Source organism: Anolis sagrei, chromosome 3 (assembly GCF_037176765.1).
Source record: "Anolis sagrei isolate rAnoSag1 chromosome 3, rAnoSag1.mat, whole genome shotgun sequence".
Lineage (NCBI taxonomy): Eukaryota > Metazoa > Chordata > Lepidosauria > Squamata > Dactyloidae > Anolis > Anolis sagrei.
The window spans coordinates 77,351,211-77,364,339 of NC_090023.1; the positions used below are offsets into that span (position 1 = coordinate 77,351,211).

Sequence of the window (13,129 nt, forward strand, 5' to 3'; positions counted from 1 at the left end):
CACCTCTAGCCCAGAAGGCCATGTACTATTGTTTCATTTGTGGGCTGAGCTTCATCTGTTCTAGGCTCATTCCCTTTTTCTTGTCTCCTTCTGAAAGAACATTTAGGTCTGTCGCTGGTACCTGTGCTGAAATTTGAAATGTCACCTTAAAAGCTGTCTCGGTGTGCATTAGCAGCTAATGGGTAATCTGTAGCAAATAAATTGCCTCACAAAAGTCATAAAAATAACACAGCATGAACGCACTGGAGTGTTTTAAATGGATACTTTAATGGCAATTCAAGGCATGTTCAAAAGGCACATTTCACTAAATTACAAAGACAGACAGAACCTTTCTACTATTTTACCAAAATGGTTACTGATGAGAATGTTAGCATATACAGATTTGCTTATAACCAGGCTGTCATTTGTCCAGGGATTAATCTTTATAGACGCTAAAATGGTAGGAGGGAAAATTATTTTAAAAGAACGATTTAGTTCATTTACCACCTTGAAATACAGGTATACTTAGAGGACAATTAGCTTCAAAATACTTGCTTAATAGCTGACAATGGTCCAGTCACTGGGTTGAATACACAGCTACACTTGAGGAGAATTTTGGTAGATCTGCTATGCTTTGGATGAAACCTAGGACCCTTCCACACAGCCCTATAACCCAGAATATCAAGGCAAATAATTCACAATATCTGCTTTGAACTGGAATATCTCAGTCCACACTGCCATATAATTCAGTTCAATATAGATTTTATACAGCTGTGTGGAAAGGAGCCCCTGGTGGTGCAATGGGTGAAACTCTTGTGCTGGCAGGACTGCTGATGGACAGGTCAGCGGAATCTGGGGAGAATGGGTTGAGCTTCCTCTATCAGCTCCAGTGGGGACATGAGAGAAGCCTCCCACAAGGATGGTAAAACAGCAAAACATCTGGGCATCCCCTAGGCAATGTCTTTGCAGACAGCCAATTCTATCACACCAGAAGTGACTTGAAGTTTCTCAGGTCACTCCTGACACACAGAAAAATGCTGTGTGGAAGGGGCTTTAGATTCAACCCAATATTTCCCAGTTTAGCCTATCTTGGTACTTCCAGATAAGGAAATCCCACTTCCTCTTGGGATGGAGCCTACACAGCTGGCCTCAGCCCTGGGATTTTGCAGTGGGGATGTCCAGATACTCACCCTTGGTGAGCAGGGGTGGGCACTGGCACTGCCAGCCTCATTCTCCCTTCCCCCCTGCATTTACTGGGACAAGGCCTGCATAATAAATAATAAACTTTATTTATATCCCACCCTCTCTCCAAAGCCTGAAGACTCCCTACCTTCCTCCCCGCTCCTTCAGAAGAGCAGAAGGCGGGCTTTGGGTAGGGGAGGGGGGTTTCTGTCCCAAGGCCCCCGTTAGATCTTCCAGGGAGGAGGGACAGATCTGCATTGAAGGCTTGTCCTGTAAGTTGAAAGTTACATGAGGGGCAAGGGGGAATCTAGAAAGGAGGAAGGGAAGGAAAACACATTTTTCCACACCTGCAAGGATACACAGGCATAGAAAGATGTGTGTTTCTCAGGAAGAACCGGATTTAAAGGGCAACTTTTAAACACGTGTTTTGCAGCCTTTCATCGGATTCCTCCTGCATTTTAGCTGAACGTCGCTTAACCACCCCATAACTTTTAACCTGGTTTAACCTGGGTTATAATGCATGTGTGAAAGGGCCCTCAAAGAATTGTGTTAGGAACAAAGGGAGAGGAAGATAATAAAATACATCTGATTTTATTGACTGTTGCCACAACTGAAAATTCTCTTTCTGTTGCACTTCAAAATCCTAGCTTTCTCTATTGTAAATTAAGAGTTCTTCAATTTGCTCATAGGAGAAGAGGGGAGTAATGACAAAATACTATCAAATGGGTTTATAAAGAACTGAGGAATGTGTCTTCTTTAGTCAGACCACATCTGAAGTACTATGTCCATGTCTGAAAGTTGCCTTTTAATAAACAGAAAAGAATAGATAATTGGAAATGTGTTTTCTTTCAATTTCTGAAAGGCTATTACAGTAGCTACCCCTAAGCACAAAACTAGATACAATATGTTTAAGCAAGTATAAATTGAATATCCCTTATGACAAATGCTTGGGATGAAAAGTGTTTTGGATTTTAGAAGTGTATGGTGTTTTTTTCAGAGTCTGCTATACCTACACTTCCATTGTTGTGCATCTTGGAGATGGGACCTAAGTATAAACTTGAAATTCATTTATATTTCATACACACCTTGAACACAAAGCCTGGAGGTAATTTTGTACAGTATATTTTAGTGATTTTGTGCATAGAACAAAGTTTGTGTACATTAAACCATTAGAAAGCAAAGGTGTCACTATCCCAGCCATCCACGTGGAGAATTTCAGATTTTGCAGTATTTTGGATTTTATAATTCTGGACAAAGGATATTGAACTTGTAGTTTGAACATTTTGACATTAAGTTCAGTAAAGGGACCGATACTGCTGGGGAGTGGGTGGGTTGATCCTCCCTAGATTTCATTAAGACTAGACGGCCAACTGCTAGGAACACAAGAGTCCTGCAGAATAAACTACCTAGGTTACAAGACCACTCAAATCCTATTATCCTAGATCGTGGAAAATATTTTCACTACAACTCACAGAGTACACTACCTTACATATCCACTACCATATTCTGGAAGTCACAGCCTCAAAAAAGTAACATTTTCAAGCTTTGAGAGAGATGAGGGATGTGGTTCTTCTAAAAAGACCACTATTGGCCAAATGTCTTTCTAGCAATGGTTATTATCAACACTGGAGTAGAGGTCAGGACCACCAGCCAGACTGATCGTGGATTTCTAGAACTTAGTAACAAAAATATAAGTTTCCAAAACCCTGGAGTCTAAATCTTTTCCTGTAATGCAATGCTTAGTAAAATAACTAAGGAACCTTTTTTTGATGTAACTCCTGGGAAAGGGTCTTTCATTCTTAATTTGCTTCTCCGTTTAACATTATTTATTTCACTTCATTCAAATCCATTGTGAGTTTAATACTGAGTACATAATAGCTGAAAAACATTAGCAGTTTTTCCAAAAGCAGTAAGAATATGAGGCACTTGACAGACTAAGCATCTGAGTTGAATATTTATTTGTTCACCATAAGATTTTGTTTCTTTTAAAAATTAAGACAAGCAGATGGTTTCCAAAGACACTGGAAAATGTGCAAAATCTGTTCTGGTTTGTTCTCATTAGTATCACCAGGGGATGGATAGAATGCAGTGAGAAGAAAGGTCACTGACTTTCAATCAAGCAAAGTAAGTGAGGAAAGAAAATAGAACATCATTTACTCCATGGGTCATGTATTGAATCGATTTGACTGAGTTGATTCAGGTGTCCCAAAGAGATTCTGAAAGACTCCTCTTGAAGGATAATATCCACAGTGTGAGGGGAGATGGGATTTGTTATATTAGATACATGCTCGGGGGATATATCCCTTCTTGTAAGCAAAGAGTCCAACTGCAGCCAATGTAGTAAAGAGGGAAGAAAATCCCAGAAGGACCAGGAATCCTGGGACTGATGGTAAATTCCTTTCCAAAAAGGTAGTTGTGATTGGGAGAGCTGGAACATCCTAGATGAGAATATATCCCTTGTTAGTGTACAAATGCAAACTCCTGTGCAAGTTTGAAGTAAACATACATAGGACTGGGGTCAAGTAATTTGTCATCCTTCACCGGACAAGCCCAGTAAATAACTCTTAACACACAAAAGCTAGAACCCTTGGCTATTATCTCAGCAAAATTGCCTCAGTTTAAAATTATGACATTTGAGAAATACAAGTCTTCTTCAAATATTATTATATATGGATTTAGTAAACTTTGGACAGACACACTAGGCCTGTCTCTATGCATTATCATTCTTCTCTCACAGACAGCAATGTGGGTTTCTGATTGCATTGAGAACCGTCACATACATGACAGGCTTTTGCTTTTCAGATGTTATTTTCCCTGTTTGGAGAACTACAACAGAGAGAACAAGGTTAGCAAATACTTTTCCTCATATAGGTGCTTGATATAACTAATATAATGCTTGAAAGGCTATCAGTGGTATATGCAAGAAGCCATATATTAAAAAGAAATAAGTAGAGACATCAAAAACAATGTTGGGAATTAGAAAGGGTTCAGATAGATGCCAGAGCAGTTCATTAGAATGGCACAGTTAGGGAAAAACTTTACTAAGTATCCAATTAAGAAGCATTTCTCATGCTGGTCTATAATTCAAGACATTTGATTACAAAACTTAGAAGGTAAGGGGGCATTTGATACTTTCTTAAAGAAGTTATGTTAAAAATTCAAGTATATTTTTAAATTTTTGAACTGATCATCTTGTGCTGATATGCTAAATGATGCAGATGGGAGGACAGAACCCAATTCTCTCACCCCTTAAGTGCTTCCACCGTAATGCTTACCCAATCACAAAGACAACACAATACACTTACTACTTCATCATACTAGAGAATGAACCCACTTTAAATCCAGTTTCTGCCTCCTGCAGAGTTCTGAGGTTTGTAGTTTAGTGAGGCTGTTAAAGGCTCCTCCCTAAACTACAACCTCCAGAAGGCAGAAACCAGATTTAAAGTGGATTCATTCTCTAGTGTGATGAGGTCTTAAGCAGAATGTGAAATTTACCACTTCATCACACTAGAGCACATGGCCTACGGGCCAAATCTGGGCCCCTAATTTAATTGTATGTGACTTTCGGTGTCAGGGCAACATACTTACAGTTATACAGCCTTACAATTACAACTGGCCCTTTGAAGACAACCATAAGGCAGATGGGGCCTTCGAGGAAAATGAGTTTGATAACTCTGCCCTGTCTATTCACTTTAAATCCTTTGGTCACTTGCAGAATTCTGGAATTTGTAGTTTAGGGAGGGGCCTTTAATCTGCTCAGAGGTCCTGGACCTCACTAAACTACAAACCCCAGAACTTTGCAAGACACATCGACAGGATTTAAAATGGATAGACACTCTGGTTTGATGAGGTCCGTAGTCACTTCCCATAGAAAAAGCTTTTCACATTTCAGTCCATGTGAAGATGCTGTGAGCAGTAAAATAGCCACTGTTTCCCATTTCTCAGATGGGAGGCTGCAGGAATATATGGGCCCTTGTTTATGAAACGCGTACTTCAGAAATGAGGCCAATAGATCTAGTGTTAAGGTCATGACGGTTTTTCCATTTGATATCCTCATTCTAATGGCCAAAAATATTTGGTCAAATAATTTAGAAAATGCAGTGGATCTTATCAAGGTACATGAAAGAACACTTACCTTTGATTCTGGTTCTGTTCGCCAAATGTCACTCTTTGAAATCTTTCCCATGCTGCATAATATCTGAAAAACAGAAAATTAGGCCCTTTTCACACAGCTGTATAAAATCCACATTGAACTGGATTAAATGGCAGTGTGGACTCAAATAATCTAGTTTGAATAAGATATTGTGGATTATCTGCCTTGATATTCTGGGTTATATGGCTGTGTGGAAGGGCCCTTATATACAACTAATTGTCACTGGCTTGTCGAAGTGTAACTGCTGAGGTTCACAACTAGTTCCGAAAGGGGTCTGCGGGGCAAACTTTACTTCTCCTCTTCCAATTTAACTCAGAAATCTTACCATTAGTACATCAATGAGCTCTCTTTTATTTTTCCTCTCTTTTTAAACCTCAGGTACTAGCAGCTGTGTGTTTAAGAACCCACTAACGTTATCTAGGTGTGCTTCTAGACTGTAGAATTAATGCAGCTTGACACTACTTAACAGTCACACTATGGAATCACCAAAGCTGTTGTTTTACAAGGGCTTTAATTTTCTCTGCCAAGTAGTGTTGATGCTTCACCAAACCACAACTCCCAAGATTCCATAGCATTGAGCAGGCAAAATGGTGCCAAGCTGCATTAATTCTACAGTGTAGATGAACCATAGGCCTTGTTAAAAAAATCCTAGTGATTTATGGCAGGAACCCACCATGTGCTCTTAGTGATTTTGGATTTTTTTATGTGAAACTCAGTACTGTAGCTTGGTCAAAAATTGTAAAATTATGGGACATCTAGCACAATGACTACCTGAGCTATGATCATATTCAGAAATTGCTTTAGAAAATAACAATAATTTTTATATCATTCAAATCAAGCAATAAGAGACCAGGCATGCAGTAGGGTTGCATTTCTGCTTACGTGGATTCCAAACTGAAATAGTGATGTCTGAATCAGGGATAGGGGGGCAATTAATTGATCTATGCAACAATGGCTTCTAGGAAGATATCTTCGTGATGTTCCTCCCATGTGGATCCTTTTCAAATATTATAGTACAGCTATATAGTATATAGTATGTGTGACACTAGTCAACATGGAACAGAGGCCACACCATGAAGATACCATAATTCATTCACAGAGATGACCCTGTCATACAACAGAATGAGGCAGCCATCTGAGAGATCAGATTTGGAATATCACAAAAGGACACCATGCTCTTTGTTATTTCCTGTATTATTATTGTATCTTTGCTGCCAAGAAGAAGGATAGGATAAGATAACTAAGCTGACTTTGGCTACTATGCACTTTGCCCAGGGGAGAGGAACATATATTTACTGCCTCAGGGAGCAAAGTTTCTCCGACCCCAACAAACCCAGATAAAAACAGGTTCACTTAAATTCATTCTATCACATGCTCACTAAATGCTAGGATCATTCACACTCAAACTCCTTTCAGATCAGACACCTTGTAGTAGTCTAGGGGACATATATACCTTGAATGCTAAAAAAATACTAACGAAGAATAACATTTCAGAAATGGCCAGCAGACCATTTTTGGTTTCCTTGTTTTTACCTTGGCTTGAGAGAGGAGATGGGAAAAACAAACCCAGAAAAGTCCTAGGTTGCAATTTGCTCTAGATCAATTCAAACTGCAGTGTGCAAAATAAAAGCACACTGTTTAGAAACCATTTCCAGATGACTCAGGCCCCTTCCACACAGCTGAATAAAACCCCACATGTTCTGCTTTGAATTGGAATACATGGCAGGGTTGACTCAGATAACCCAGTTCAAAGCAAATATTGTGGGATTTTCTGCCTTTGAATTTATATGGCTGTGTGGAAGGGCCTGGGTTATATGACTGTGTAGAAAGGCCTTCACGGTATGCCAACAAATGTACTTTGGTTTATGTAATCAACAGTTTGTTTGAAAAATGTAGCTGGACATAAACACAGCACTTTAGTTTAGCAATTTCAAGGACACTAAACCACAGTAAGTGGAATTCAACAGCAGCTTGCTATGTTATGTAAGTGACAGCCTTTCATTTTTAGTTTAGAGTTGTGTAACTGCTTTTGATTTCTTTTAATTTGATGGGCCTTCTTTCTTTAGCACAATCACTTCAATTCATATACGAATACCAAGACCACAGGGCTTCTTGGCACAGTTCTTAGTACAGTTGTGGTGGTGGTAGTTGCATGTTTTCAAGTTGTCTCTAATGAACCCTAAGGCAAACTTAGCAAGATTTATTTGAAGGGTTGTCTTCAGGCCCTTCCACACAACTATATAACCCACAATATCTAGGCGGATAACCCACAATCTCTGCTTTGAACTGAGTTATTAGACTCCATACTGCCATATAATTCAGTTCAATGTGGATTTATACAGCTGTGTGGAAGGGGCCTGCCTCTGAGGTTCAGAGAATGTGATGTACCCAGAGTCACCCAGTGGGTTTTAATGGCTGTCTGGGAATTTGAACCCTGCTTCACCACATTAGCTTTCTAGTCCCAAGTATAAGCTCTCTTTACCTCTCTGGCAGCTCTCTCTCCAGCCTGTACGGCTCCTTCCATATAGCCACTCCACTGTGTAGCTGTTTCAGTGCCAGCAAAGTAGATCCTTCCAGCTGGCTGACGAATTACCCTTTGAAAGAAACATTACAACACATGTTATGAGAACAGAGATAAAACAGCCCAGCAAAAAATAAAATAAAATAAAATATTGGTGTCTTGGGTTTTAGGCCTCTTCCTAAGTTTATTTTGGGGTGCTGATTTTGAAAACTGCATTGGATAGAACACATCAGCTTTAGTTTCTTAGGGTCCTTCCTTTCACACAGCCATATAACCCAGAATATCAAGACAGATCCACAATTTCTGCTTTGAAATGGATTGTCTGAGTCCATATAGCCATACAATCCAGTTCAATGAGGATTTTGTACAGCTGTGTAGAAGGGACCTTAGATATGGCTATCATTGTTTTCTATGGGGGTTTTTTGTGTCAGGAGTGACTTAAGAAACTGCAGGTTGTTTCTGGTGTGAGAGAAGTGGTTGTCTGCAAGGATATTGCCCAGGGGACACCTGGATGTTTTACCATCCTGTGGGAGGCTTCTGAGCAAATGGTGACTGGCAGATTGCATATGTTCTTTATCTCAAAAACTAGATCTGATAGGTAAAGATGAAGTATTTTGGCTACATTATGAGAAGACAGGAAAGCTTAGAGAAGACAATGATGCTGGGGAAAATGGAAGAAAAAAGGAAGAGGGGCTGACCAAGGGCAAGGTGGATGGATGGTATTCTTGAAGTGACTGGCTTGACTCTGAAGGAGCTGGGGGTGGTGACGGCCGACAGGGAGCTCTGGTGTGGGCTGATCCATGAGGTCACATGTCGGAAGTGACTGAATGGATAAACAACAACAACAAGATCTGATAGGGGGAAACTGATGCCATTTTTGGAATCAGCAGATCAGATATACTAATATTTGAGGCAACCAAATGTGTGATGGCCAGTACAATCATCCACTTGCAGGTAATGGCTCCTTTTTTTTATTCCAATATGCATCAATGGCAAGAGAGATGTGCTACTACACAGTTGAGTGTAGTGCTGCATTGAATTTGCTTGGTTAAAAAGAAATTGTGCCTTCAGGAAATATCCTACCTGCCCCAACAAAATTACAGGTTTGAGGATATATTTTTGTTTCATAAATGGATAACTTCAAAGGAAGGGAGCGGCAATATATCCATGTTATCTAATTGGGTTAATATCTAATTGAAGATGCTGCCATGGGGAGTTCAAAGCCTCATTGCCCATTTGAGACTTATAGAAAAACATTCATGCTTACCCAGGTCTATCATACCTATAATCTACAATCAACCATAAATAACTGTGTTAAAATATTGGCTTAGATATACCACAAACCATCTATATCCAAGGATAAAGCTTCATGTACTTAATGAAAAATCCCAGGGCAAAAGAAGCATGTCTATAAGCAAAAAGAAGATTTTTGTTTTGCTAACATGACTACCTAACACATTTATTACTCTATAAATTATCTTAAAATATGTTGCATGAGCAGAATACTCTACAGTTCAAGTTTCTGACAACCATATCAAAGAAAAATGTTGTATTTAGTTTTACCTTCCATATTGGGACATAATGCCTGGTGGAAAATAGGCTGTATAGCAACCGCCAGAATATTGTTCCGCACCCCAGTTTTTTTCTTCATAATGCACTGGCTGTAAGATGGTCAAGTGAAACAAAATTCCTTTTAGCATCCATAAGCCTTTCATTTTTTTGTGTGTGCAAGTGTCTGTTCTTTAAAATGCAACTTATTTGGAAAGGCATCATAACTTGGTCTCAGGATATGAAATTTCAGGGCTTAGTTACTTTGAGTCTCTTTTATGATAAAGTACCATATAAATAAATAAATATTAATAATGTTACTATTCAACAACAACAACAACAACACTACTATGGCAACCCTCACTGTCAATCTTTCAAATATACCCAAACTATGCTCATATCTCATACTAGATATGCTGTGGATACCAAGATCTGTGGATACTCATATTCTATTACATGCAATGGTGCAGCAAAATAACATTGGAATTTCAGGGATGGGGATGGAGGCAGAGGAATATTTTTTAGCTGTGGGTGGTTGAATCCATTGATATGGAACCCATGGATGCAGAGGGACAGCTTTACAATGCCATACATTGTGTTTGTGTACAACTTACAGAACCCATGGATCAATTTTCATGGGAAGGTTCCTCTAACAATACAGGCTCAGATGCTTCATAAGGCAATAAGGGGCAAGATAATATATGGGACATTTTTTCCTGGTCTTGGGCACTTCATCCTCTCCACCAGGATATGGGCCTGAAAGACCAAGGAAAAATGTGGGTGCTGGAAAGTAAGTTGTAAGCAATTGAGAGGCAGACCTATGGAAGAATTAACATGTTCTGTTTTCTTGAATTTGTAGGGCTTATACCAGCATGTGATGATCTTAACCCTGATCTTCAACCAACAGATTACTTTGGATCACTGAATCAATATATAAACAGAATGCAATGGATAAAAAAGACTCTTATAGAAGACTCAATACGCTGTAATCTTGTATCAGATTCTGAACAACCTTTCTCTAAGGCAGGATCCAGTTTCAGTCATCCACTCAAAACAAAAAGCTAGAAATCATATAATATCTTCAATCAAAACTGTTAAAAGTTATAACAGTATTCATCTGTCAAGCTTCTGAAAATCCTGTTTTCTGATATAGCAGGGTATAGTTCAAGATTTTAACATTCACAAAATGTGTTGTTTTAATACTGAGAAAAGGGCATTGCTATTAAAGAAGAGCAAAAGGCCAGAATCTGACATTTCCTGCTTTTTCCGCATTCATTGTTTCCTTTCTCCCCTTTCTCTAACTGGGAACCTAACACAGAAGGGCTTAAAAGTATTCTCTTATTCAAATATCAAAATAACATTCAAAGTGCAAGGTAACATACTTATGATCCATTATGATATATGATACTTATGACCTAGTCTAGGAACTAACAGTTTATGTAGCTGATCCATAAATTGTATTCATTTAATATTCCACCTGTATTTGCTGCTCTTATTTCTTACATGTAATGCTTCTTCTGATCCCAACACTTTTGCATACAGTTCACATATTCTTTTCTTCCTATACAAAGATAGAAAAAATAAAAAAGAAAGTGTTATAGTTTCAACAGATAAGATAGTATTAATGACAAAAATACTACAGACAAATCTTGTATTATTTCACCAGTACAGTGTTCTGACTGAGGGAAGAAAAGATTGAGTATTCCTTACCAGAAACAGAAGTGTTTTGGATTTTGTTGGATTTTGTTAACTCCATGTTTTCATAAACATACAAAATAAATATCTCGAAGAAGAAGCCCAAGCCTAATCACAAAATTCATTTATGTTCTATATGTGCCATATACACATAGCCTGGAGGTAATTGCATACAGAATGTTGTGCATGAAACAGAGTTTATCTACACGGAACCATCTGAAAATAAGGGTGTTACTACCTCAACAGGGAGCTCTGGCGTGGACTGGTCCATGAGGTCACGAAGAGTCGGAGACGACTGAATGAATGAACAACAACAACCTCAACCAGTCAGGTGTATAATTTTGGAGTATTTCAGATTTCAGAATTCTAGATAAGGGATGCTCACTCTGTATTACTATAGTCCATTTTGGTTCTTTATTTGGCAGTTCTGGGCACATATATTTTAGAAAGGATATCAATAAGCTGGAACATGTTCAGAGAAGGATGATCAAGATTATCAAGAGACTGGAAACTAAATCTTGGGAATGGCTTAAAGGGGGATGGTGCTTATAACGAAGATATAAAGACTGAACTTTAAAATGAGTTGAGAGAATGAGTTCTGAGGGAAACGAATGGATTGAGGCATACACCAGTTAACAGTAAACTAATAAAGAGTTTATTTAAACTTGATATTAACAACAATTTAGTCGTGGTGGGAAGGAGGAGATGCGGGAGAAGGAGACCTCGAATTCGGCTTAATTCGGACCGCTTATCTAAATTAACTATTCCCAATCGGTCTCCGAAGGTAAATTGGTGTAACCAGGTGAGCGGGCCCTCTGGCTTGAAGGTGGTGTTGTTGAACGCCAGATCTGTCAACGGTAAGACATCTTGGATCCAGGACTTAATCCTGGAGGAGCGGGCAGATCTGGCGTGCATCACGGAGACCTGGTTGGATGAAGCGGGGGGTGTAAACCTCTCCCAGCTCTGTCCTCCAGGTTTCTCCGTGCAACACCAACCAAGAGCCGGAGGACGGGGAGGCGGTGTCGCAGTGGTCTATAAAGATTCCATCCATCTAACCAGGAGCCCCATCCCGCAGACCACAAATTTTGAATGCGTCCACCTGAGGGTGGGTGACCGGGACAGAATAGGGATTCTGCTAGTGTACCGTCCACCTCGCTGCACTACAGTCTCCCTACCTGAGCTAGCGGGGGTGGTCTCGAGCCTGGCGGTGGAGTCCCAACGGCTTCTTGTGCTGGGGGACTTCAACATCCACGCCGAGGCAACCCTCACAGGTGCGGCTCAGGACTTCATGTCCGCCATGGCAACCATGGGGCTGTCCCAACGAATAACTGGCCCCACCCACTGTGCTGGACACACATTGGACTTGGTTTTCTGTCAGGGATGGGAGCAGGGTGGCGGTGTGGAGGAGTTGTCCATCTCTCCGTTGCCATGGTCCGACCACTTCCTGATTAGATTTAGGCTCACTGCGCCCCCTAACCTCCGCAAGGGTGGAGGACCCATTAGGATGGTCCGCCCCAGGAGGCTAATGGATCCGAGTGGATTCCTGACGGCTCTTGGGGAGTTTCCCGCCACCGCGGTAGGTGATCATGTCGAGGCCTTGGTCGCTCTCTGGAATGGGGAGATGACCAGGGCTATTGACAAGATCGCTCCGGAACGTCCCCTCTCGAGTAACCGAGCTAAACCAGCCCCTTGGTTTACTGAGGAGCTGGCAGCGATGAAGCGAAAGAAGAGGGTTCTAGAGAGCGTGTGGCGCTCAGACCCAAGCGAGTCAAACCGAGCACGGTTTGTGTCCTTTTTAAGGGCATATGCCGCGGCAATAAAAGCCGCAAAGAAAACTTTCTTTGCGGCCACTATTGCGTCTGCAAAAAACCGTCCGGCGGAGTTGTTTCGGGTTGTCAGAGGTCTTTTAACTCCCCCTACTTCAGGTGGGAGCCCTGACAACTCGGCAGCGCGCTGTGAAGCATTTGCTCGGTTCTTTGCAGACAAAGTCGCTTTGATCCGCGCTGGGCTGGACGCCACATTAGATGCAGTCTCTGTGGATGTGACACAAG

General features: G+C 40.5%; 1 protein-coding gene across 1 annotated transcript in view; it reads right to left on the minus strand.

Moving 5' to 3' along the window:
- Positions 1–247: 247 nt before the first annotated feature.
- The window catches only part of LOC132771790 (amine oxidase [flavin-containing] A-like), a 64,873-nt gene continuing 51,991 nt past the window's right edge, over positions 248–13,129 (minus strand). Inside the window, exons 11-15 of the mRNA XM_060770226.2 lie at positions 10,887–10,944; positions 9,399–9,496; positions 7,797–7,908; positions 5,297–5,359; positions 248–3,599 (exon numbers count right to left, since the gene is read on the minus strand). Coding sequence (XP_060626209.2) covers positions 3,438–3,599; positions 5,297–5,359; positions 7,797–7,908; positions 9,399–9,496; positions 10,887–10,944 — 493 coding nt within the window. The 3' untranslated portion in view covers positions 248–3,437. The remainder of the gene's footprint in view (positions 3,600–5,296; positions 5,360–7,796; positions 7,909–9,398; positions 9,497–10,886; positions 10,945–13,129) is intronic.